This window comes from Lacerta agilis, chromosome 12 (assembly GCF_009819535.1).
Source record: "Lacerta agilis isolate rLacAgi1 chromosome 12, rLacAgi1.pri, whole genome shotgun sequence".
Taxonomy (NCBI): domain Eukaryota; kingdom Metazoa; phylum Chordata; class Lepidosauria; order Squamata; family Lacertidae; genus Lacerta; species Lacerta agilis.
In genome coordinates this window covers 34,066,667-34,093,700 of record NC_046323.1, presented here as the reverse complement: position 1 = coordinate 34,093,700, position 27,034 = coordinate 34,066,667, and the positions used below count along the sequence as shown (strand labels likewise).

Genomic DNA, 27,034 nt, shown 5'->3' with positions numbered 1-27,034 from the left:
GGCAGCGTGGCTATGGCACGGCTTCTCTCTATAGCTGCAGCAGGCAGAATCTAAAAGCCACGAAGGCCAAATTCCATATTTGCGTGTGGGCTGCCTTTTGCGTGCAGCGTGCCTGTTGATTGGATGGTGGCAGTGATGTTGGGGTGGGGAGGAGGAGGGATCGGCAACGGGTGTTGTGTGCTGTGCTATTTAACGTCCACTGGAGGGTGCTTTTTTGAAAAATTCACGGATTTACCTGGGAAAGGTGTGATATTTTTACAATCTAGGTACCTAAGATCCTTCCCATATGGCCATGGCATGTTGTGTCCAAATTTGAAGCCAATCGTTTAAGCAATTCCGGAGAAAGGCGTAAACAAACAAACATGCAGCTTGAAGGATTTTTTATATATAGATAGTTCCCCACAGTCATTCAAACCCTTTTGCAAATCTGAATTTTTTGCCGAGTGTCACAAAAACTTCACTGTGGCCCAGCAAAACCATGGTTTGTTTGCATGTTGTTGTTTTTTGCTTTTTGTATTGTAGCTATTTCCACATTGAGCAGTACTTGATATTTCTGCTTTGGGGGTCATTTTGACCCCAGTTGGAACCACATATGTTTCCATATGATATGCCCCCATTTCAGAAGGTAACAAGACTTAATGACAATTCTCAATCTGTGTTTACAGGAAGATAACTGCATAATTGTTGTTGATGTTTGCTCTCAGGCATCTTTATAACCTCAACAGTTTAAAACCTAGGCCAGAGAGCAACTAAGAAACTAATGCCACATCTTAATGTTCTGGACAAAACATTACATTAGATAGCTAATTTTCTGACTAACTGGTTAAAAATAAAGTTATGTAAAAAGTAACTGGCTTGCAAAAAAAATAAAGTTCCTAACCACTACATGTCAAGATCATAAAAACCTGCAGATTTCACTTCGTGCAGAGAAAATGCAATATATAAAATAAGATCAGTTAGAAAACAAAGAAGACACAGATGTGCAAAAAATCCTGAATAACTTCATGTGACTCAGCAATTCAGACATTCTTTTTTTCAATTATTTTTTATTAAAGATTTTCTTGATTTACAAAAGTGTGTGCAATGTCTCTCTCGGTTTTTTTCATGTAACATTTTTACAAATCAGTTTGGGTTGTTGAGACATTAGGGAGAAAAGGGGGAAAGAGGTGGGTGGGATGGGGGGATGGTGAGGTGGGGTGAAGATGTTTCTATTTTCCTTAATATATGTAGGGTTTGGTGGCAATTCAGACATTCTAAAAAGTTGAGGACAAGTATCTGTGAAAACTATGTGGTGGGTGGAAGGTGAGGAAAAAGCTTTGCAAAATCCAAACTTTAGTATCTAGGTTAAGGGAAACCACTGACTTGGGTTCTATAACGTAAGGTGTTATTGAAGAAAATATATATTTATATATGTAAGAAATATAAACAAATAAACTCTGGGAATGGGGAGGAAGACTGACAGCTTGTAATCAAAGGGAATAATTTTACCAGCACTCTCCAGTCCCAGGAGGAAGAAGAGGTAAGAGCAAATATAAGCTTAAGGAAGATGCCAGGATGGAGAGGGAATAGGTCAGCAGGAGACCTGTGCTGTGACTGACAGCTCAAACTTGTGCTCAGCAGAAGAGTTCCTGGGCTAATTTGTATGTGATTTGGCAAGTCTACAGTTGTCAGAGCAACTGACCACAAGACACTAAGTGGGGTTAAGTGAATATTGTTCTTAGCTACTCCATAAGGAAGCCCTTACAAGAAAACCACTGCGGTTATCCTTCTGAAAAAAATTTGTACAGCTGATGCCCTCAGATGGGGGAACCTTGCTTGCAAATTTCATTGAATGTCATTCTAAATAACAAATGTAGGAAATTTTATTCCTATTATTTTTATTAAAATTTTGTGGTATTAGCACAAAAGTTTCTAGACTCGTTTTGCCTATAATTTGGAAGGCTTTATTCACTCTGTAGGGGTGTACAGTAGTACCTCGGGTTACATAAGTACATAACCAGAGGTACCACTATATATGCCTGCAGATTACATACACTTCTGTCAAAAGTGAGGGAAGTTATAGCCCCTTTTTATGTCCCAAGACTGAATGGGAGGATGACTAAGCAGACTTGGATGGACAAATTGAATTGGGCATCCCACAAAGCACCCTGGACTGATGCAATCTATTTTACAAAACTGGTTCCAAACTGAGTCATGTGCTCATATTGTTTAAGAAAATACTGTTATTAAAAATCCACCAATGAACAGGCCATTGGGATCTGGATGAGAAATGTTCTAGTCGGAATTCCAAGACATGCACTGTAAATCCCTTAAGTATCCATCCACAGATGTACTGCCTGCTCTCCTTGGAGTGTTATTTACCCACATTGAAACAAACAAACAAACAAACCAGAAATTCACTCAGATGTCCTTCTTCATAATCCAGAAGTGTCAGCACTTTTTGTTTTCAGAAAAAGATAAAGACACTTTTAAGTCCTGTACTAAAAAAATGAAGGACAGTAATTCTTATTTCTTCAATTCATAATGATGCAGCAATCTCATATAACAGGTTATTCTTGGTATAGATGGTATAGATAAGTGTTTCCCATCTGGGGGCCATATGGCCTCGGGGGGGGGGGGGGTCTAGGATATTCCAAAGGGGGCACTGGTAAAAATTGTGTAAATGGGGGGGGGGGCAACAGCATGAGGCTATGGTCCACAGAGGGAAGTGAGAAGTGAAGGGGGATTTTTAAAAAAAAAAAAAAAAAATCCTGATTGCTGGCTATCCACTTCGTCAATCACAAGCGGGTAAGGGGGCGGCCCACCAGGGCCTAGCGCTTCTTTTTGCCACATATGTTTTCTTGGAGCAGTCCTGGTTTGCTTCTGGTGCAAGAGGGCAATCGCTCCTGTTTTGACCAGTAGAGCCCACAATCCAGAACCCCTGGGTCAGGTAAGTGTGGTAATGGGGTGGCAATGGGTAGGGCTGGGCGAGACAGAGCTGCTTGTTGCTGCCACCAGTGCTGGGCCCGGTGGCAGCCTGGGCCTGACTTTGCAAGGTGCAGGGTGAAATCCAACCCAGCGCCTAGCCGAGCAGGGTTGTCTGGTGCTGCTGACTTGCATCTAGTAAATAACTGTCTACTCAGAAGCCACACTGGGTTCAGTGGGCCTTCCTCCCAGGAAAGGGTGTGGGGGGCTGGATGACAAGATCTTTTTACACCGGACCAATGAGGACCACTTGCTTTTTAAAATTATCCCACATATACAGAACTCCCTGTGCACCTTTTGGAATGTATCTGTAGGTTCCCCCTCTGTGTCAAATAACTGGGGTCAAATAAATATTGTTTACATGGAATATGGATCTCCCTCAAGAGGTTCTGGACTCTCCTTCCTTGGAGGTTTCTAAGCAGAGCTTGGATGGCCATCTGTCATGGATACTTTAGCTGAGTTTCCTACATTGCAGGGGGCTGAACTAGAAAGATGACCATTGCGGTCCCTTCCAGCTCCAGGATTCTATGTTTTCCTGCTTCAACAATATTTCATTATGTTCTTTTCATTTTATGTAATTGTATTTTGTATAAATTATACAAATTATAAATAAACATGTTCTATTTACAAACAAAACATTTATATATTTACCTTTAAACTGCTAAGACGGGGGGCATGGGTGTAGCCAGGCTTTTTGTTAGGGGACAGGCTTTTGTTGGGGGGGCAGAACCTCAGATTTGTATTGGTTTTTATTTATTGGGGGCAACTGTCCCCCCAGCTACACCCATGGAGGGGCACGGGAAAGAAACAAGGTTGGAAGGGGGCTATGGTCAGAAAAAGGTTGGGAAAACACTAGTGTAGTTACCTGTGACCAGATGGTATCAACATACACTTCCAAATCCACGATTGAAAGATGGCCAATACAGTTGTTATTTAAATAAGCATTATTATTGAAGAGTTATTATTATTATTTCAATTTCTTACTTGCCTTTCACAGTAAGGTCCCAGTGTGGGTTATAGCATTCTAAAAATACAATGTTGAAAACAAATTGAGTGGGTTCTAAAATAAAAATATCATATGTCAAAGGACAGGGTAAAGAAATATGCTTATGGCATATGATAGAAACTACATAAGGAAGATATCAGATACGGTAATTCTGTAGCTGAGGGCTTCCACAGAGAATGTGCTCTCCCATGCCACCAAACCCTGAACTTCTGAAGCTGGTGGAGCTACCAAAGAGGTCTCCTGATCTTAATATCAAAGAGGATCTGTAGAAATGGAGGCATTTTTTTAAAAAAATGTTTTTATTGAAATATTTTCATGGATAACAAAGGCATGTATTACATATTTTCATTTCACAGAGTCCTTTCTACAAGTCAGTTACATTAAGACATTTGGGACTCTAAGTCATTTAAGACTTTAAACACTAAACACCTTTAATTGGGCCCAGAAAGGAACTGACAACAAAATGCACCTTCCTTTTTAATAAGCAGAAGTTATATGAATTCTAAATGGAACCCCCGTCAGTAATCTGGCTTCAATATTTGGGGCCAGTTGAAGTTTCCAAGTAGTTTTCAAGGGCAGCCCCACATGGAGTGCACTGCAGTAAAACACTCTGGAAATTAGCAGAGCTAGAGTACAGCTGCCAATTCACATCTGTTCTAAAAGAGCCATAGCTGGTGAGTCAGCCAGAGCTAGAAGTTGGTACTCCTAGGCACAGAGGACACCTGAGCTCCAGTGACAATGCTGGATACAAGAACCAAGCCACGAACCTGCTCTTTCCAGGGGAGTGCAATCCTATCCGTGACAATGGACTCACAAGCCCCAACAACCAACATAATATTGCCAATTTGTTTAGTAGCAAGGACCAAGTCAAGGTTATGTCAAGCCAAACTTTTCAGACCAGCAATGTACTGAGGATAGCCCTTTGGCTATCATGGAGGTCATGAAGTCCTGAGCCAGCCAATTGAGGCAGCCTCAGCATGGATAATGAAGTCCCCCCACACTATCATGTGGGTGGTCTCTGACACTACATCAGAGACTCTTTTAGCTCACTTAGGAACACTGTAGTGCCGCAAGGTGGATGGTACATTAACAACATCCCCATTCTGTCTCTCTGGTCCATGCAAAATCTCAGTTGAATTAATCAGCCTTTCAAATGAATGGTGGCCTCCATCAAACTATACAGAAAGGTGTCCCACAGAAACTTTACACAAGGTGTATTGGCAGCAGTAAATTGATTTCCGGGGGGGGGGGTGCCACACAGGTTGACTCATTACTTTTGCCAAAGTACACATGAAAGCTTTTTCAAATTTCAAAAAACCGTAAAGGTGTGGAGCCTTGTTATCTGAGTAAAGATGCTGAGGAAAGGAGGGGCTCACCTAACAAACCTTGTTGGTGGAAGCCCTGTGCAGACACCAGTTTGTGTAATGGAGCTTTACCCTCATCTCCTCTCTCCACCCCCATCCCCAAATTGGCTCAAGGAGGATCAGGGGGAAGGAGAGGGGGGATTGTTCTTTCCCGAGAGCTTTAATGCTGGTGCAGATGGAACTTGCATCATTGCAAGATGTTGAAATTAAAGCAGAATCTTTTGATGGGGAAATTCTCTCTGGATTTGAGTTTATGTGATAATGTGATAATCAAGCAAAGGAGGAACATGCCTACACAACTTCTGAACCACAAAACTGAATACGGATACTAGATCATTGCTCATACAAGACAATCCACCAAGAGCAGGCCAGAATACCGGTACATGATTGCTGGTTGCATTTTATGACTTGTCATTCACACATTTGCTCAGTGTGCTATTATGAAAGTTTGCAATATATTTATATTATCCAAATACATTCATTGTGGGTTCCTTGTCCAATGTGGAATTCTGAACAGCTTTCATACTCTTCTACTGGTAAAAATCAATACCAGTTTTCTTAGAGCTGCTTAAATTATACAGTTTCATTAATATGAAAATGTATTAAATTAAGATAATGGTTTTGTTTGAAAAATGCCCTAGAGTCTCTTTATAATATCCAAATGAACTCAATATTTGTTAGCTTTCGCTTCCAGCAGTTAAATTTTCTTCATGTTTACTCATAAGTAAGCTCCACTAAATCCAATAGGACTTATTCCCAAGTAAACATACTCAGAACTGCAGCCTTACTTTCTATGGTGGGGATGGGGAGGAATCCTTAGTATTGAGATATTATATTTCTCATCACTATTTGTATTCATATTGTCCAGTGGGCAGTGGGGACTGGTTGGCTTTTAAAGTGTCTATGGACTGTCACAATAAGTTTATATTTGCTTCCTCTTCTAGTTTTTGAATATGCACATATGTCCTTTAACTGCAACCTTATACATTAACAATCAGAACACAAATCAATTACCAAGATTTGAACAATGATACTCGACTATTATGGGACATAAAAACATAGGCAGAAATAACTTGCATACAGGAAAGCTGTGTGTTCCACTCTACAATTCAGTTTAGTTGGGTTTACATAAGTAATTCAACTCATCAAATTCACAGAAGTAAAAAAGAACAGTACAAAATACACAGAATATAATCACCAAAGTAGTATTTTGGCAAGCACAACATCTTAATGTAATAGTACAAGGAGTGCCATATACCCAGATGATCAAGGCACAATGGAGCACTGTTTTAACACTGAGTCAGAGGAAAGAATTGTGTATCATCAATTTCATAGTTGCCAGTACCCTTGAGTTTCCTTGAATATCTCCAGTCCAAAATTGGATTAAGGCTGATACGACTCACCTTCATTCAATATATAACTCAATATCTTTTTCAAGCCTCCAAAAAAGCAGACATTAAACTTGATCTGGGTTTCTAAATAATGTTATAGTAGTTTGTAAAATATGATAGAAAGGAGTCAATTCCTATAAGGATTCCATCTCACTTTCTGTCCACCAGGTATTCTGTCAAAGATTTATTGCATACCATTTACTCCCAAGAATGGTGATCCTGAGGGACTCTCAACATCTGTACCAATGTCCCCTTGTCTGATGCATCTCAGGACATATAGCACCAGGAAAGAATCCTAACTCTTCTACCACTTTTGCATCAGCCAACAGTTGTTTGCAGTATTGAGGGGCCTTTTACAGCTGAGTCCAGAGAGAGAGAGAGAGAGAGAGAGAGAGAGAGAGAGAGAGAGAGGAGTATTCAGAAACTTGTTACAATCAATTTCTGAAACACTTTGGTGACAAAAACATTTGTATCCGTTCCAATCTAGACTGCCATACATCAACTTGGAAGCTTCTATCATGTACCCTCAACTCAGGTTTCTATGAATACCCTTCAGGTTGTTTAGCCTGGGGATAGGAACAGAATATTTGAAGAAGCAAGGGGACCACAAACACACTCAACTCTTGCCATCCTGGCTGCTTAAAAAGGTCAGGTCAGGATTATCTATCTGAACAATAGAATATTAATGCCTCTTTGAAAGCAGGTCTTGTTCTAAAGGAAACATTAGTGTAATCTTTCCTTGAAAAGTTAGCTACACAACCATCTGATTTAAATAATCACTTTCAGACTGGTTTTCAACATGTCTCTGGAACAGAAACTGTTTGCTGACCTCTAGAGCATCCACCAGGAGACACATAGGGGGAATAATAGAATTGTAAAGTTAGAAGAGAACCTGAGGTTCAGTCCAACCCCCTGCAATGTAGGAATCTCAAGAAAAGCATCCATGACAGATGGACATCCAATTTCTGCTTTAAAACCTCCAAGGAAGAAGAGTCCACCATCTTTTGAGGATGTCCATTCCACTGTCCAACAGCTCTTCCTGTCAAAAAGTTCTTCGTGGTGCTTAGTCAGAATCTCCTCTCTCATAACTTGAAGCCATTGGTTAAGGTCCTACCCTCCGGAGCAGGAGAAAACAAGCTTGTTCCATCTTCCATGTGACAACACTTTAGATATCTGAAGATGACTTTCATATCTCCTCTCAATCTCCTCCTTTCCAGGAGGAACTCAGTACTCCAGGTGTGGTCTGTCCAAGGTAGAATAGAGCAGTACTTTGACTACACTGTTGATGTAGCCTAGAGCAGCATTGGCTTTTTTTGCTGCTTCATCACACTGTTGACTCATGTTAAGATTGTGGTGTACTAAGACCCTTCCTTTTTTCCCCTTTTTGAAGATGGGGACAACATTTGCCCACCTCCAGTCTGCAGGGACCTCACCTGTTCTCCAAGAATTCTCAATGATTAGACAGACACAATGAGATTACATCTACAAGATCAGCAGGCCTTGGAGATTTGAATTCATTTAAGTAGATAAGTGTTCCCTTTACCACCTCTTCTCCTATCTTGGGCTGTGGCTCCCTCCTTGCATCTTATTATTACCAGGTTGGGCACTGTTTTCCTTTTCAATGAAGACAGAGGCAAAATAGGTGTTGAGCAGTTCTGCTTTCTCTCTGGCACCCAGTAGCTTTTCTCCATCTTCCCTACACAAAGGACCAACTACTTGCATGTTCTTTCTCTTGAATGTTCTTTCAAACATAGCCAAATATACCTTCTTCATTACACACAGCTGCCTGCTTATGTAGGGAGCACCCTCTAAACCAGTGTTTTTCAACCACTGTTCCGCGGCACACTAGTGTGCCGCAAGATGTTGCCTGGTGTGCCGTGGGAAAAATTGCTGCTGAAGCGGAGAGGGCCGGTCAGGGCTGCTGGCAGGCACCTGCTGAAGAGGCGGACGCTGCCCCGTGAGTGTGCAGGAGGCGCACGGCAAGCCCCGAGAGCGCAGCCGCTGCCGCCAAATGCTGTGCTTGGTGATCTCCGCGATGAAAGGTGAGCCGCGCGGCGGCGGCGGCGCCTGATCCGCTCGGGCTGCGGCGCTGCTTTCTCCGGCTTGACAGGACCCGCAAGGAAAGCGGCGCTCTCGGAAGCCCAGGCGCCTTCCGAGCGCGATCAGGCTCTCGCAGCTGCCGGGGGTCGGTGCCTGCGGGTGGGGGTGCAACTGCCTTTTCTGCCTGCCATTTATGGGTGGCTGGGTGGGGGTACATGAGGGGGGCAATCCGGGGTGCCAGGACGGGGCGTGGGAGAGGCAACTCTGGGTCCGCGAATCCGAAAGGGCTCTTTTGCATTAAAGTAACCGCTCGGAATCTACCTCCCGAAGTTGACCCCATCGTCACATGACACCCCTTGGCTCGGGGTGCAAGCCTGTTGGCGGAAACGTCTGAAGGGGCCTCTCGCCTGCTTGAGCTGACCTCTGGGCAAGTGCCCTATCCTCGGAGAGGGCCGGTCTGCCCTTGGCAGTGAGTCTGCTTAATTATTTGTGTTTTTGTGTGCCACTAACCCAGTTGTGGTCTGAAGTCTGCAGAGTGCTGGACTTTTCATGCCACATGGACCCCCCCCCCAACTTTCCAGACCTAGACTCTGCACGATAAGAGAGGGCACTTGAGGTAGAAGGACCTGTAACTTATTTATCCTTCAGAGTTTGAAGTCTTTAAAACGTGATTGTTCTTTTAGATGTGATCATTGCCTATTGTTAAATATTGAGGGGAATGCATAGTTTCAAAAACATTCTCCTTGCCCAGAACAGACAGAATATTGAACTGAGGGGAAACTTCGAAGCACATATTATTTCTGTGAGGTGGTGATGGAGAGATACACCAGAGGCATGTGCCCATCTGCAGAGTAAGAAGTCCTCCTCTCAGCCCTACATGTTTGTGGTTACCTTCCATTTCCCTCATATTTTACTTCCTCACAATGAGGTTGGGTTTGGATTTGAAAATGACTGATAGGACCCAGAACTGGCCAGATGGTCTATTTTGCGATGTAGCAATCCTGTGCATGTTTACTTGGATATAAACCTCACTGTTTTCAGTGGGGCTTATTCCCAGGAAACAGGGCATAGGACTACAGCCTCAGTGGACCCGCGGATGTGGCAGAAAGTGGGTAAGCTTTGGGGTTGCAAGGAACTATTTGTCGCTTGAAAATGATAGCAGGAAACTGAACTGGGTCTGAATGAAAGTGTTTGAAGATAACAACATATCTGTGTGAGATGAGCTTTTCAAGCATGATTGCTATAAAAACTAAATACAGAGAGAGACTGAGAGCTGTTGACGAAGAGCTACGTGTGTGTCTTTCTTCGATTCCAGCCAGAATATCAGCTTTGTGTTCAGCCAAACAGGCCCTGGTTGCGCACTGAATAAAGTATTTTATAATTTTTCATATTTCTGTTTACTTACTATTATTTCATAATAAAGTAATTATAACATACTTTCTTTGTGTTTATTTGATTCCTATTCAAGAGAATTACTTTATATATAGTCAATATAGGCACAGAGTTAAATTTTTAAACATTTTCTAATGGTGGTGTGCCTCGTGATTTTTTTCATGAAACAAGTGTGCCTTTGCCCAAAAAAGGTTGAAAAACACTGCTCTAAACAAATGTTGCAGTCTGAAAGGCTTCTGGCTGCATACTAGGGGAAAAACAGTTCCTTTAAGTACTTAAGCAACAATCAGCCCAGTTTAGAGGAGTCTTGGTGGAATATGAGTCAGGGCCTGGGAAGCCAGCACGCAACCCACATACACCAAAATTCCTAGACACTCCAGACCAGAGGATATAAGCTTGCCCAACAACTCTGGCACCAAAACACCCCTCCTTGGCATATCTTGAGAAAGGAAAGAATCAGCAGGAGATTATTATTATTATTATTATTATTATTATTATTATTATTATTAATTACTTGTACCCTGCCCAATGCCCATCTGACTGGGCTGCCACAGCCATTCTAAGTGGCTTCCAACAGGATACAAAAAACACAGCAAAACACCAGACATTAAAAGTTTCCCTATAGCCTTCAGATGTCTATGGAAAGTTCTACAATTCTTTATCTCTTTGACATCTCATGGAAGGTCATTCCACAGGGTTGATGCCACTACCAAGGAGGCCCTCAGCCTGGTTCCCTGTAACCTCACTTCTTGCAAAATGATCAGGTAAGCTAATTTTTATAAGGCATCAGTAGGCATCAACATGCTGCTGAGGCAACGTCTGACCCAGAGGAACCTGACCTAAAAGAATGCTCCAAGCTTCATCCTGTCAGCACCTCACCTCTGGATGTTCTGCCTCAGATTATGTAAGGCTGGAATTACTGACTCACCTTAATTGATCCTGGTCTCATCATTCAAAATATGAGTGCTCAGGAGTCTACTTGTTCCCTAGGATCCCAACCCAAAGAAAGTTGTGACAGTTTCTCATTCACCAGACATATGGCAGGCCTATAGAGAATATACAAGCTGGCTAGTATATTCTTTTTCTAGTATTCTTTTTTTGGGGGGTGATGTAATGGAGTAAGATTTATGAAATGAATTCAAAACATATGAAAAATTAACTTGACTTAGGCGCCAATTATGATGAATATACAACTGAGAAACATGAAACTCAGATTCAGGTAGGAACTTCAGAAATGAAAGCTTCATAGTGCTTTATGAGATGACTCTTTGCAAGTGCCTGGCTTAGGATAAATTCTAAGACTGCAACTCAGGTGGTTATCAGTGCCCATAAGGGCTGTTGTCCCAACTCATCCTTAGACTTTCCCATTGCCAACATCAAGTCTGATTCTATTTGGCTCTGAAACAGTGTGTGGAATGCAACTTTGGGTTAAATTCTGAAATCTGTTTCCTATTGAGATAAGCATCTCAGTTTCAGCCAGCTGCCTGAATATTGACCTATGTCTTGCTTGATAGATCCCCAGAAACAGCTTCCATGAGAAACTAACAATTATGTGTTCAACATTAAATGCTAAAAAACTAAAACTTAATTGGTAGAACACATAGTTATTAAAGCAATGAATTTCTTATTCTCAAGTATGCCTCTGTTGTTTTAGATTGTTCATAAATATATGCGGGCCTTACATTTGAAAGTTGATGCCACAATATTTACCTTGTATACATCAAAATTATTGACTTATTTTTACCCAGTAGTATGACTCTTGTGTTCCAACAGTATCATATATTTTCTGTTGCTTACTCATATTCTAAAGAATACAGAGTGCCAACATTATAGGATTGCAGTGTGTGCTATTCCATTAGTAAAGCTATTCATTATGTCAACTGTTGCATCACCAAGAAAATGAGAAGTGAAAATGAAATTAAAAGAAGCTACAGAAAACCCATCTTAGCTATATTGGGCTTTGTTTGCCCTAAAATGTTAAATCCAAATAGAAAAAACACACATCCACTGTATGTTACATAGAAACACGCTGCATCACAAAAATGCATCCCCCTCCCTGACTACTTTGAGCAATTCACCTCTATAAGCTTGGCCACATCATGTAAGCCTTCTGCTTCCTGTAACATCTGCACAGTAAACCAGAAAAGAACTGCTAAAGCATAATGCATCACTTAGGAGACTTATTACATCAGCTAAGTGCATCTTCAGCACATTTGAATTAACATTCAGTCCTTCTATTTCTTCTAATATATCAGTTTTATTGCTAAATTTCACAGCAAGAGCTAACATTCAAACAGCTTTTTTGCAATACAGGTATGGAAAAACAATCAGGACTTATATACTATGCTCTAGAAAACACCAGAAACTGATTAACATTTATGCCATACTTTTGCCACCATGCTGATGTTTACATTGAGGTAAAATGAAAAAAAGGAAGAATTTTCCACACTAAGCCGCTGGTGGTAGCTGCTATACATGTCTATAGTTGACACTTAGGCTTGTAATGAATTTAATATATTTGTTACATACTTGGACAAAATACACCCCTAACTGCCATACAAATGGTTTAAAAAAAAAAAGTCTATCATTTTTGTCAATGGAATATCTCAGAAAGGTCAGTTATTTGCTACAAGTTGCTTCCAGTATTTTTTCCGTGTTGCTCCTTATGAATTACTGCTTTGTTTTCTTTCTTTCATTTTTTTAAAAAAATACCTGTTAGAACTGTTCTTAAGCTCTGTGCAAGAAAACCATTGCTCATTAGTTTTTCATCCAACAAGCATCTCATAAAGCATCTGCATAAAGTAAACTGCTCTATCAAATATACTATGTTCACCTGCACAATCATCACCATTCTAAAATAATCAGAAACTTACATACGAAACCCGTACTCGACGCCGGTGTGCCAACCCACAGCACTGCATGAAGAGGACAGCAGAAAACACTCAGTATATGGTCTCACCAAGCTTCAGACTGTCTTGTCATTTCCTCTGAAACACTGTCCATTCCTCTTTACTCTCCAGCCCCAGAAAAAGAGAACAGGTAGAAAAATCATTCAGCCAAGCAATGTTGTTAAAAGTGCCCTTGCGACTGATGAAATTGTGTGTGTGTGTGTGTGTGTGTGTGTTTTCCTTTAAGTAAATCAATCCCTTCTGTTTCAGCTGAATATATAATTACCAAATGTCTGTGTTTTCATCCCTATGCTACTATAATGCATCTCTATTGAGATGAATTATTTCCTACTTGAAGATTTTATATTACCTGTTCTGAACTTAAAAATAATCTCAAATAGAAAAATCTTATTTCTGTGACTAGTGAAATACCCTTTTTGTGTTTGATTTCTTCGTGCTGCCGTGGCTGCTGCTGCTGTTATTACAGGCTTCTTCCCAATACACAAACTAGCAAGAGCATCCTTGATTCAATGCTTCCTCTGGTCCACAATGGACATATCTGATCTGTTGTTTATTCCCCACCCCCCAAGCTTGAAAAATGACTGAGTCTAGACTTTAATTCTCTCTGGATTCTTTGGACTACAGAACCACTGCAAAAATTGTCAGAAGCTTTGTCTTGCAGTACGTGTTTCACATGAATTTCAAGCAGAGATTTTTTTTTACTGGCTACAATACCTGACTGGCTTAGCAGCTGCAGTTGCACAGTGTTTTCTTCCTGTTGACACTGACATAAGATTTTACAATAACAGTAAAAGGTAAGCACAAATTTAGTTTTGATGCACCTTTAAAACAACCAAGAACAGTACTGGAGATAAGTATTTTTCTCTGGTGGTAACCTTTTGCAATGTTTAAAATTATTTATTTATTTTTATTGCTGTGAGTTGCATCACTGTGAATGATTAGCCAGCACCTTTGACAAAGCAATGCTAAGCTTCATCAGAGAATGAGGATGTTCCCTTTTATGAGAAAGTTGTATTTGGGGAGGCAGATGCCCTGCAAAGGGGGTGGCAACTCTGAATTTACAGAGGCAGAGAATGGTGAGAAGTATAGCTGAAGTTAGCTAAATGGGGATACATACTTGGGGGAGGGAGGGAAGCAGAAGTATTTCTAAGGATCCACTGTCTGCTTATAGGAGTGCATTCACTTTCATTATGATATATACCGTATACCAAAAAACAAACAAAACCGTTTATACTCGGTCCTGCACTGCCACATTCAAAGGAAAGGCCTGTAGTTCAGAGGTGCCCAAATGATTTCTTAATGTTCATGGGAAGATACTACTTTAGTTAGGAGTGGAATAGTGTTTCAGTAAAGGAAAAACTGAACTGCTATAACTGACCTAAAATGTGCAATGGACTGCACTCCTGTGCAGCAAGGCCAGGTCCCCCCTTGAGGGAGGGTGCAGCAGCTGCCTCGGGTGGTGGAAACCCTTGAGGTGGTGCCCCCATGGGCACCCTACCTGCCCCTGGCATCAATATCAATTTCCAATGAGATCTTGTGGAGCATGCAAGATCTTGCTGGATATTGGTACTGCTTCTTGGCTGGTGCCAGAGGCAGCACTTCCTGTTTCATCTCAAGCAGCAGCCCAGCCATGAACAGAAGACTCACAGGAGAATCTTTGTAAAGAAATGGAAGCTTTACAGCAAGGTTTTAGGAGGACCTTATAAAGCAATCCTGAAGCAGAGCTTGGAAGCTGTTCCAGAAAAAAACACGAGGCATGTTTGCTATATGGCAGGGGTGGCCAACTCCCAAGAGACTGCGATCTACTCACAGAGTTAAAAACTGGCAGTGATCTACCCCATTTTTTGAGGGTTTGAGTCAAAGTTGTTGAGTTTTTTCAGGGAGGAGGTAAAATGTTGAGCTTTTTTTAAGGGAGCCACAGTTGTTCAGCTTCTTTGGGTGAAACCAATGATCTACCAGTGATCTACTGCAGACGTCCAGTGATCTACCAGTAGATCACGATCTACCTGTTGGACATGCCTGCTATATGGGATAAAGCTGAACAGAAGCCTAGCTGCCAAGCACCCATTACTGGTTATTGAGAAGTTGCATGAGAACAATGAGCAGTTGACAGAATCAAGAGACTATGTCCATTCAGGACTTTGCCAGCAATAAGAGGAAGGGGAAGGAAAAGCAACAGGAAAAGTTGAAGCAAGAGACGATCAGAGCTGGGGAACCTGTGGCCTTCTAAATACTGCTGTGCTACAACTATCACCTAACCACTGGCATTGTTGGATGGTGGGTGTAGGCCTATATAACGGAATTGTAGATCCAACAATATCTGGTGAGCTGCATGTTCTCCAGACCTGGCCTAGAGTAATGGAAGGAGGTTTCTTTGCCACAATTGTATTCCCTGAAAAACTCAAGCTCTACTACTGAGAATAATACAGAAACTGTGGATTATGGGTGCAAAACAGACTGGGAAATCAGTTTGATATCATAGCCTGTGTAAATGACAGGGGTGATGACAGAAAGGACACTGACAACTGGCTTGAGGAGATCAACTCTGCTGGTCAGACAGAATATATTGGGCGTGGCTAACCTATGGATCTCCAGATGTTGTACTCTCAACTCTGACCAGTCTAAGCTTGCATGGACAATGGTCAGGGGTAGTGAGAGTTGTAGACAACCTACAGCTGGAGGGACACAGGTAATCCTCCCCTGCCTTAGATAAAGCATTGTGATGGGCTTTAAATCTACAGATTGGACAAAGACCTGAGTTAGACTGGTCCAAGAACATGTTCAGAAGCAGCAAAATGAAGAAATGGGGAACCTTTCCACAATGTCCCACAGAAAAGACAATTCAATGGGAACTCATTTTCTCTCCCTGGAAATTTGCCTTGAAAGAAATACTATAGTCATTGAATTCTACTCAGCACCAAGACACAGAAGGGAAACTTGGGGTGAAGATGTTTTGGAACTGGGTGTTTTGATAGCATCCCTGTGCAGAGGCATACTTAGGCTCCCTTGTGCCCTTGGCAAGGAGCTGTATCAGCACTTCAGAAGCCAGGAGAGACCATGGGCCAGAAACTCAATAGGTTTGCTTTTCATTGCCTTTCGTGCTCCGCCAGTAACTTCCTCCTGGGTTGGGTCGGGTCTGCTCTGCCTTTCCTCCTCCTCCATCATTCCATCGCTCCATCTGTTTGCCTTGCTGCCTCCCTTCCTCCCTCTGTTTGCTGTTTTCCCTTCTGTCTCCTTCCTCCCTTTACCTCCTCCTGTAACTCTCATCTACTCTCCATTTTTCTTCCATCTGAGCCCTGCTTTGCACTCACCTGACTGTGGAGGAGCCCCCACAGGGTTGTTGTGATGGCCTATGCCAGTAACTGGATTCCTCTGCCAAGAAGCCCAGAGGAGCCTACATGTCCTGCTCAGACACCCAGAGCAGTGGAGGAGTGACCTGGGGAGTGCAGTGTACATGGGCAGATGGACAGGCAGGCTCCTAGCTACTCCAAGTCCTCCTGGGTCTGGGCCCTTGGTCAGGGCCAACCTGGCAACTCCTAGGTATACCCCTGTCCCGGGAGCAGGAGATTGGGGTGCCTTACAATTTTGGGCTGCCGAGTTTTTGTTCCTTGAGTTACTCTGAGTCTGATAAGAAATAAACTGGGACTGTGAAGAGACTGTTACCATCATGTAGAGAAGTGTATGTCTGGGTATGGGACAAGGGGTAAAGAATCAAACACTGTGTTTTTCTTGCTAATACTGAAAATCTTCACTGGGGACCATTTTTGGCTTGAGCAAACATTTGTTGGTGATGGCAAAAAACCTTTTTAAAATGTGAATACATACCTAACCATGAGCCTGAGCTTTTAATTTTTAACATGTCCAACTGTTCTTTAAGCTATCTCAGCATGGCATTCAAGCTTTTTCTGACAGGAGGAACAATGTATGTTTAAAAGTTTCAAAGTGTAGCAAGAGCTCTTGAGAAAAGAAAGTTACTGTTTCTTAATAACTGTTGGTCCCTTGAAAGGACAATGCATTGGCAGAGGTGGCCAGGAAGGGGTTGTTTTCAGAAGTACCTTGTAAGGATGTGCATATGAGAAAGAAACAGTACTTTTGAAATGTCAAATAGCTAGAAGCAAAGAGAGGGGGAGATTTTCTACATGAAGTTAGTCTTGGAGGGATTGATTAAGCAGCTCTCTCAGGATCCACTTCCTACTTGTAGGAGTGTGCTTGTCTTCACTATGCTGTGATTTAAAGTGCATATATAGAAGCAAATAAAAGTGACAAAGATACAAGTCTCCAAACTTCTTTCACCCAAAAAAGAATAAAACCCTGTAGCACTACATCTGCAACTCAATTGTCAGGAAAACGTTGATATAAGTGTGTTTGAAAAAAGGACTTCCGGTTGGGCGCCATTCTGAACAGTCGGGAGAAACCTTGCCTCCGAGGTTTCTCCATCGTGGTGGGGGAAGGGGGAGTCGCAACTGCGCTGCAACCCCCCAGAAAAACTCCAGGAAGGGTGTCCTGGAGACGTGGGATCCGGCGGGTGCCCAGCGCGCCTCCCCTGCTCTCCAGTAAGCCCTAGCAAGGGCTGCCGTGAGCGAGCGGCGTAGAAGGCGCGGGTACTGTGGATGAAGCACTACCCCCGCAGCGAGAAGTAGCGGCTGCTGACAGAAGGAGCGATCAATTTCTTCAGAATTTGGACTGTATTTGGACCTTGTAAGTACCAATTAAAAAAAATAAAAAATAAGGATTTAAAATAATTAGGCTTGAAAGGGACTTTAAAAACGGAGGTCGGTCCCTGACAGTTGAAACAAAAAGAACAGTGCAATATTGTATCCGAGGCTGCTGTCAAAGTGTTAAAATAAAGAAGACTTCTGAAACTGTTCCTCTAAAAAGGGGAGTTGGATTTTGGATTCACTTGGATTGAAATTTGACTTTGAAAAAGCATTACTCTTTCTTTCCGAAGGTCTTGAAAGGTTTGGCAAGAACAAAGTAAAAATGGCTGTTTAGACTGCAAAGTTGTTTTTCGACCTTGAATATGACTAAAGGAAAATGGTCGGTGCATTTTCAGACAAAGACTTTGGAACTTTTGCAACAGATGGTAGGAAAAAGTGGAGCAGATGGATCAGGCTGTGAGACTTTCGCATTTGACTTTGCAGAACTGTGGACTGGAGAGGAATATTGAAAGTGTGGATGATACAATACCAGAATTAATTGAAGGGGAGGAAGAAGAAGAGGAAGAACCAGCCAGAGACTCCCTGCTAAATGGAATGGACAATGGAAAAGTTATATTGCAGAAGAAAAGAGGTGCAGCCATTTTGGGGTGCAGTCTGTCATGAGAATGCTACATGGAAGAATACTCTGCAAGAGACAAGACAAAAACAGAAGCTAGCATGCTTTAACTTTTGGGTTCAGGTTTTTGGGAGGGTTGGAGTGGGTTAAAAAAGGGTATGTTTTTTGATATCTTTCTCTTTATATGGTTTTGACGGATGGACTTGGACGCTGGTGTAATGGGAAATGTTAATAACTACTAGTCAAAAATTTTTGAGACCGGGGGGAGGGAAGGGGGTAGAAAAAGGAAAAATTTAGCTTTATAAAATTTGTTTGAATATTTAAAATTTGATAAAGGTTTTAGAAAAGTTCAGAAATATTTAGAGGCCGAGGTTGAGTAAAAATTATTAGAAATTAAGTTTGAGGTATAAATATGTTTTAAAAAGATAAGGAGAAAAGTTATTGTGATGCAAAATTAGAATTGACTATGAAGTTGGAAAACTGGGAAATAGGTTTGTTTTTGAATTCAATAGAGGGGGATCTGAAGAAGTCAATCGATAATGAAATTAAGAAAAGTAAGAATGTCTGGCCTAGGAGAAGGGCCAGGCCTAAGCAATGATCTGATATATGTTATTTGGTTAAATTTGAAATGTATTAATATGTGCTCCTGTGAGAGGGGCACCTGGATAACTGCTCCCCTCGGTGGGAGTATGGAAAAATTTAACCATTATGTAAAGTGCTTTAAATGGTAAAAACCCAATAATTTTTTTGATAAAAAAGAAAACAGGAAACAGAACTTAATATATTTATTAGCATTAATGTTATAAAATCTGAATTATTGTTAACATATTTATTGAGGACTATAATGCACAGATGAATAATTACTACCCTTCAAAAATGGAATATTTTCAAGGGTGAGCATCACAGAATCCCCTAAAAAGTTACTCAAAATGTCAGTAGCTAACTCCAAGTATTACAAAAGTGAGCTATGTGAGCTGGCTCATTCTCATCACAGGACTATTGCTGGCCAGACACTGAATCAGCTGATCAAATGACTGTCTGGAACTGATGAAATGTATTCATATAGCCTAATGCCAGCACACTAAGGGCACCACAGTTTTGAATGCCTAGTTATCTTCTCTAATGGCCTTCTGTATTGTGAATGAGAAGAGCAGTGTACTAATAATGGAGGAAAGAAGATGGCCTCTAAGTACTTGGGTTCATTTCCTGCAAATGTTTAATTCATTCATCTCCTTCCCCCTACTGGGTGTAATTCTTGGTATGGCTCCAGGAAGTTCAGACACAGCATAAAGTTCTTTGAGAATCTGAACTGCTTATACTGCAGGAAATTACAATATGTTCAGTGTTTTATTAAGCCCCACTTTTCTCACAGAGACTTAAAGTGGCTTACAGATAAAATGTGTCTGCCATAAATAAAACAGTTTGAAAACTTGCTGATACTGTATCAAATTCATTTCCTTTTTACATCTTTGGTTCTTCACAGATGCTATTACCTGTTCTTTGGCTACTGTCTGAGAACCTTTAGAAAAGCTCCTGTAGGCAGCATAGAGTTAGTAAATATCTTTAATCTTAACTGAGCCAACACTTTTGACATCAGGCTTTCCACTGAACAACTGGGAGTGGGAAGGGTGGAAGAAAGAGAGAGAGAGAAAACCATTCATTCATTCAATATACAGTACCACCCTTCATCTAAAGATCACAAGGTGGTTTACAGTATAAAAACTAGTGATGTGAGGTAAAAAATATTATCCGGAGAATATTATTGAGAATGAGAATATTCTCTGCTAGAAAATTCTGTGGAGAATATTCTCCACAAACTGTAAATTCTAATCTATGAATCAGTTTTAAAACTCACATTTTAAAAATCTAGTAAATAATAAGTCAAGCTGTGATATTGCCAGTGTAAGTAATGAATAATCTCAAAATATCAGCAAGTGCACCAAATGATGCACAAGATGTTTTGGCAGATCTGGCAGCATATCATGCTAAGGAAGATTTTTTTAGCAAGTCATATGTACTGTATTGAAGTTGGTTGAAAAGGTGGATGCAGTGGTTTGGTGGAAGGGAACAAGCTTTGGTTCAAAGCTTAGCAGAGTGGACATTTTAAATATGCTACCAATTATAGCTGCAACAGAACGTAGCTTTAGTACTTATGGACTTATTCATTCAGCAAAAAGGAACAGGCTTACTGTAGACAGAACAGGAAAGCTTACATATGTAGCTCATAACTTAAAACGCCTAGAAGAGAAGAAAACACACTTCTAACAAGCTCATTGAATTTACACAACCATCAACTTCGTTCTAGGATCTCGCAGATGATCAGTGTGGAACTGAAAGCTCTGTTACCAGTGGAGACGAAGATGGTGACTTATCCTCTTAAGATGTTTGAGGAGTCAATATAAATTTATAAATATTTGAGACTTGTTACTTAAAGTCTATTTTTTAAAATAAATTTCTTTCTTGTGACAATTTATCAGTTATAATTTAAATATGTTGTGTGTTGCCTTACTTGTCTAAGCAGATAGTATTTTGCATTTCTGATGTTATGTATATTACTGATTATTTGTGTTTTATTTTCTGGAAATAATAACATTTATTTTAAACTTTATATTGATTTTATTAGTGTTGCACTGAAAATACTATACCATGTAGATATGCTTATTAAAGAATGTACTCATGTAGCAGATTTTCAATGCATTAAAATGAATATTCTCCTATTTTAAATGAAAATTCTCTAATATTCTCATTAATTCTTGCTAATTGAGTATATTCTCGAGAACAGTCTCCAAAAGATTATTCTCGAGAATTTAACATCACTAATAAAAACACAAAAAATACATAGCATAACAGCAAACAAAACAATATGCTCCCCCCCCCAATTTGAAAGGCCATAGATTGTTTAATGGTGGCAATATATAGAGAACAAAACAAAAGATCCCATCATTTCACTTCCTTTATTAAACATTACTAAGCCTTGAAAGAAGAACAGAGGATTTGTAGTGAAGTTAATAGAAGGCTGGAATTCAGAAGTTTAATCTGAATATAAATCAAGACTTTCAGCAATTTTCAAGTGGTTCACTGGGGGTTTTTTGGAGGGGTGTTTGGGAACCATTGCCCTATATTACAACAGACAGTGCTAAGATAAAAATATTTGCTTCTTTAAAAGCATACACTACTAATTACTGTCAAAGTTAATATGGAATATTTATATATTAAGATCCATACACTAAAAGAGAAAAGTATACAGTAGCACTCTCAGTGTTTGCTCATGGGCCATGAGATGGAAATTATTATGTTTTGGCCACTAGATGGCAAAGCTGACCACAGAACTGACACACCTCTACATCTTATTTCTGAAAAGTTTGTTATTGTGCACACACACAAAGAAACAAATATTCTAGGCTTTCCAGCTGACTGAAATCCTCCTCAACTAGTCAAATCACTTGGTGAAATCTAAAAGAAGTCTCTTACTTATAAACCTAATAAAATATCACCAAAAAAATTTTATATCAAGAACCACAAAGTTAACGTTAAAATCGCATGTAAACGAAAACTCATACCAAGAACAAACTTAGTTGGTCTCTAAGGTGCTACTGGAAGGAATTTTTTATTTTATTTTGTTTTAAAATCCACAGTTGGGGAATATCATTTTTAGAACCAACTCGAAAGTCACAAAAGGCATGTCAAGCATTTGAGTTCTCCAGAAGTCTTCATCTTCTGGAGGCAAGAATTACACAAGGCAGAAGGTGGTAGGATGAGAAAAATCAAAACACAAAAAGGATCTGGTAGCCAAGAGGTCTGTTTATTGGGTTTATTGAAACTGAGCCTACAAACTGAACATCTGGAGGAACCATGAACTAGAACAGGATCCCCAAACTAAGGCCCAGGGGCCAGATGCGGCCCAATCGCCTTCTAAATCTGGCCCGTGGACAGTCCGGGAATCAGCGTGTTTTTACATGAGTAGAATGTGTCCTTTTATTTAAAATGCATCTCTGGGTTATTTGGGGGGCCTGCCTGGTGTTTTTACATGAGTAGAATGTGTGCCTTTATTTAAAATGCATCTCTTGGTTATTTGGGGGGCATAGGAATTCGTTCATATTTTTTTTTTTTCAAAATATAGTCCGCCCCCCCCCCACAAGATCTGAGGGACAGTGGACCGGCCCCCTGCTGAAAAAGTTTGCTGACCCCTGAACTAGAAAATACCTGAAGGGATGATAACTATTTCCCCTAATCTCAGATAATGTTATCTAGGAGACAGTGTGTGAAGATACTATTATTATTCAGCCCAGTATACCTGGAGAGTCTCCACCTCCATCGCTCAGCCCGTACACTGAGTTCCTCCTCTGAGGGTCTTCTGCTGGTACCCTCACTGCAAGAAGCGAAGTTACAGTGAAACAGGCAGAGGGCCTTTTCGGTAGTGGTGCCCTCCCTGTGGAATGCTCTCCCTTCAGATGTCAAGGAGATAATTGCACAAGTTTTAGAAGACATCTGAAGGCAGCCCTGTATCGGGAGGTTTTTAATGCTTGATGTTTTACGTTTTAAAATATGCTGTAAGCCGCTCAGAGTGGCTGGGGAAATCCAGCCAGATGGATGGGGTATAAATAATAAAAATTTATTATTATGAAGAGAAACTTCAGTATGGAGACAAAAAACCAGGGAGAGCTAGGTTTCGACTCTGTGAGCACCTTAGGATGTCACCTGTCTTCTTATAAATCTGATGTGGGAGCAGAGGGCTTTGGCTGTTTGGTGGAGTGCTTTAAAAGCTGTTCTTTCATTTGTGACCTGTTTCCAAAGGAAACCAAATCTCAGTAAGTTTTGCCCCTCAGAGAAGTGGGATGAGTGAATCTGTTAGCTAATACAAAGAAGTGTGAAAAGTTCACAATAAAAGGAGGAAATTGAAGAATAAGTATTTCTGATCCTTTACGAAACTGGCATGTAAACATGAAATTTATTTAGTTAATTATATTTATTCAACCTCTTGCCATGAGATGGCAGCAGACTTCAGCTGTAATTATTACATGCTGCAGACTTAAAATGAACCCTTGGAAAGCCCTTCTGGGTATATTATCTTGAAAGTTGTGAGGGCTGGGAAATTTCCTTTTTAGGTCAGCATCTTCCTCCATACACTCCCTGTTTCCTTAGAATGATAAATAATTTTGGTGGGATAAAGAAATGACCACACGCAAATGTTAAGCAGGACAGAGGGCATTGACTGCTAAAACCTATTTAATGATAAATAGAAAATTAGCATTAGTCAGAGACAGGCAGAATTCCAAATGAAATTACTCTAAACCAAACTTTTACTAATTTTCCCAGACCAGAAATCTTTAGTTCATTGAGCTAACTAGGATGTCATTTTACACTGTACTATTATTAGTTATCTTGAAATCAATATTCTCTATTACACTAGCTACCATAAGTGGCACTTTTCACATAACAGCCCTCAGCACGCCATAGCAACAGGAAGAGTCTGAAGTAAAATGGCCTGGTTTCTATAGTAACTGTCCTTCCGACCATCTGTAATCAAATGGGATCATAGGCAGGGAAACTAAAATGGGCAATTCTGCACATTTTAAAACTATTTGTATATTAAAACTTCTCAAAAGTTTTGTAGCTTTGCTCCAGCATTATTACTTATTTTTTAACATAATTAAGTACTATCACATATTAAACAATAATGAATGAAGCAATGCAAATGCACTCTGTCACAAATAAGTGGCAGAAGCCGTGGCTGCTGAGAGAAAAGGGAAGCTGGTTAATGCATGGTGGAGAATACACTCCCCTTAATAGCAAAAAACATGCTAGTCAAAGAACACATTCACAGGACATGTAATTGGAGCTGAATTTCCTGCCACAATCAATCTCTCCTGATTTTTATACTCTGTTTTCTGCACACTTCATTTCTGATGACAGATTTGTGCCCATTTATTCGTTTTCTGTGTTGTAACAAACTACACTGCACTCCTGTCATGTGATAACATATATCAAAATTGAAAAAGACCAGATGAGTGAGGTAGGGTATTTAGGCGCTGAAATAGCGTTGCAAGAATATCTTTTTTAAAAATACCTATTAAGCTGTTTACTGCTTGGGACCCAATATCCTCAAGGTTTGAATTCAGACCTGATAGGTTATTAGAATGTTTCTCACATGCCTTTCTCTGGATGCACCCACTTTTGCAGGTTAGACTGACGGCAAGCAGAGAAAAGACCTTTCTGTGGTAGCATCTCAGCTATAGAAGACCCTGTTGAGAGAGATTCACTTGCCATCAAATGAGTTTTGGTGCCATATCAAACCAGCCCGTGCTTTTAATTTAAACTTACACAATTTTTTTATTGTTACTGAATGTTAATGTCATGCCAAATTCAATACACATTTAAGTAGCAAGAAAAGCCAGCAGCTACATTTGACTTCAAAAGGCAAAACTTTCTAAACATGAGAAGATTAGTGACAAGGAAGTGAAAAGGCAAAAGGGTCACATTTCTGCAAAAGTACTTAGGAATTGTTCAGAACCACAATAATGGAAACTCAGCTAGAATGTACAGTATACCATAGGTCAAGAAAAGGATCACCAAGGCCAAGAAGATGCCAACATTGTTAATAAGAAAATGATGCTGTTAGAGACAGTAAGTCTTTCTTTAGAAAATGGAAGTATTGTACTTACAGTATAGCAAAAAGGAACACAAACTAAATAATAAAAAGTGCAAAATAAATGCAAATGGACAAGACACACACAAAAATGATTTTGAGGAGCACACTGAGAAAATCAAAATCCCAACAAAATACATTCTTCAAATACATTAGCAGGAAACAAGTGGTTGAATCTTTGGATGACAATGGAGTCGAAGGTGTACTAGAGAAGGAAAATGAGATTGCAGCGAAGCTGAACGAATTCTTACTATCTGCATTGAGAGGGAAAGATATATAGCAGATCCCTGTGCCTGCATGGGACTCTGAAGAATTGTGGCAAACAAAAGCTGTGACAAAAGATGAAGTTCTAGATTTTACTGAGAAATTCACCAGGTCAAGATGACATCAGTGGAGAGTTCTCAAAGAACGTAAATCTCAAATTGCTGATCTTCCATCAAAAATATGTAACTTGCCCCTAAGATCAGTCCCTGTACAGCCACAGATTTACTACCTATTTTATAGGCTAGCTGTTCCTCTGGTCACACTTGGTGCTGCACCTGACAACATAGTGGGCACAATTTGAGGGAGGTTCCCACATACCCTTATTGTAATAATTAACAATAATGTTTGGCAGTCATTTATATCCACCCATATGATTAGTTTTCCTTAGAATTCTCACACTCAAGAAAACTGGTTTTTAAACTCAAGGGATATAACAGGCAGTTTGCTAAGTGGCATGGGAGTTTTCTATTCAAAGGTCCCAAATGTAACTTATCATCTGTAATAAGATAAACAAACACTGTACTGATCTTTTGTGCCTTTGTTTTTCTCTTTTTCTTTCCCAAGGGCAATTTTGTAGTGGCATAACAGAACTGTAAGCAACTGCTGTTCTAGGAAAATAGTTGAAGATAGAAATCTACACCACTCTGTGGAATATAAATGTTTCAGTACTTACTTATGCAAACAGTATCTATTCAGTAATGTTTGAGGCAGTAGTAGTCTCAAACAGATCACGGTCACTCTACAACTTACTAAATTTTGGCCTAATGGAAGACATATTCACTTAAAAATTACCCAAATAAGAGGAATACAGAGCACTTACTTTCAAGTACAGCATAAAACACCTCAAAGTTTATATTCTTTATGTTGCCACCCCATAGCAAATACTCTGCAGTCTCTTTCACATTTAGAATTTTTCAGATCTGAACTTGCCTGCTGACTCACAGCTCATAGATTGGTCTCTCATAATCAGGTATTATTCCTAACCATTAGCAATAAAGCATTAAAAATATGAGAATGCTTCCTTAGCAGTCAATATAAAATATAAATACTATTTTAACAACTGATAGTACAACCCATACAAATCTGATGGCAGGAGGGAAGGCTCATCAGGTACTTTTCTAGAAGTTCTGACAAGTGGGAGAAGTATGGGTATGCCATTCGCCAGTGTCTCTAACAACCAGTCTTTCCATTTGCAGATTAGAAGGACATTGAGCCATGCTGGTTGCAGACCACACTGGGAGACACTACTCTACTGCCCTCATAACAGAATAATAGCCCTTCAAACAGAAAATGCATGATGTGCATTGAGTAGAGACTCGGAGCAGTAGGTGTCCAATTGGGGGATGTGAAGTCCTTGCCTTACTTTTAGACTTCCCACTGATAAAAGGATGCTGAGCTGGGTGGGCCACATTTTTATCTTTCCATGAAAAGAAGTTGCAGAGGGCTGCCAACTCTATCAGTGAAACATCACTACAGAAGGAGGTATAGCTTAATTTGACTTGGCTGGGGAAAAGAAAACATGAGGGATCCAGTCATGGATATGTTGAATAACATGTAGTTTGGTCCTAACATCATTAATGTTAGTTTAATACCTGTTTTTATTTAAAATTATTTTTCTAACTAATGACTTGATAGTAATCATAAAAAATTGAAATATTTCAGATATAAAAATAGTGCCACCCAAACCTGCTGATTTGTCCACGGCAGAACATTTTAACAGAACCAATGACTTTCAGAGCAATCTGATAGAATCCCAACAGAAGATAGCACAAGCATCCACCCAA

At 40.3% G+C, this 27,034-nt stretch overlaps 1 protein-coding gene across 5 annotated transcripts in view; it reads right to left on the bottom strand.

Annotated features, from left to right (window-relative positions):
* Positions 1-27,034, bottom strand: part of CACNB2 (calcium voltage-gated channel auxiliary subunit beta 2) — a 133,007-nt gene that overhangs the window by 88,128 nt on the left and 17,845 nt on the right. Inside the window, exon 1 of one of the 5 annotated variants that reach the window (XM_033165136.1) lies at positions 13,031-13,191. The exons of the other annotated variants lie outside the window; for them this stretch is intronic. Coding sequence (XP_033021027.1) covers positions 13,031-13,078 — 48 coding nt within the window. The 5' untranslated portion in view covers positions 13,079-13,191. Of the gene's footprint in view, positions 1-13,030; positions 13,192-27,034 lie in introns of those variants that run through there. 5 annotated transcript variants of the gene reach the window in all.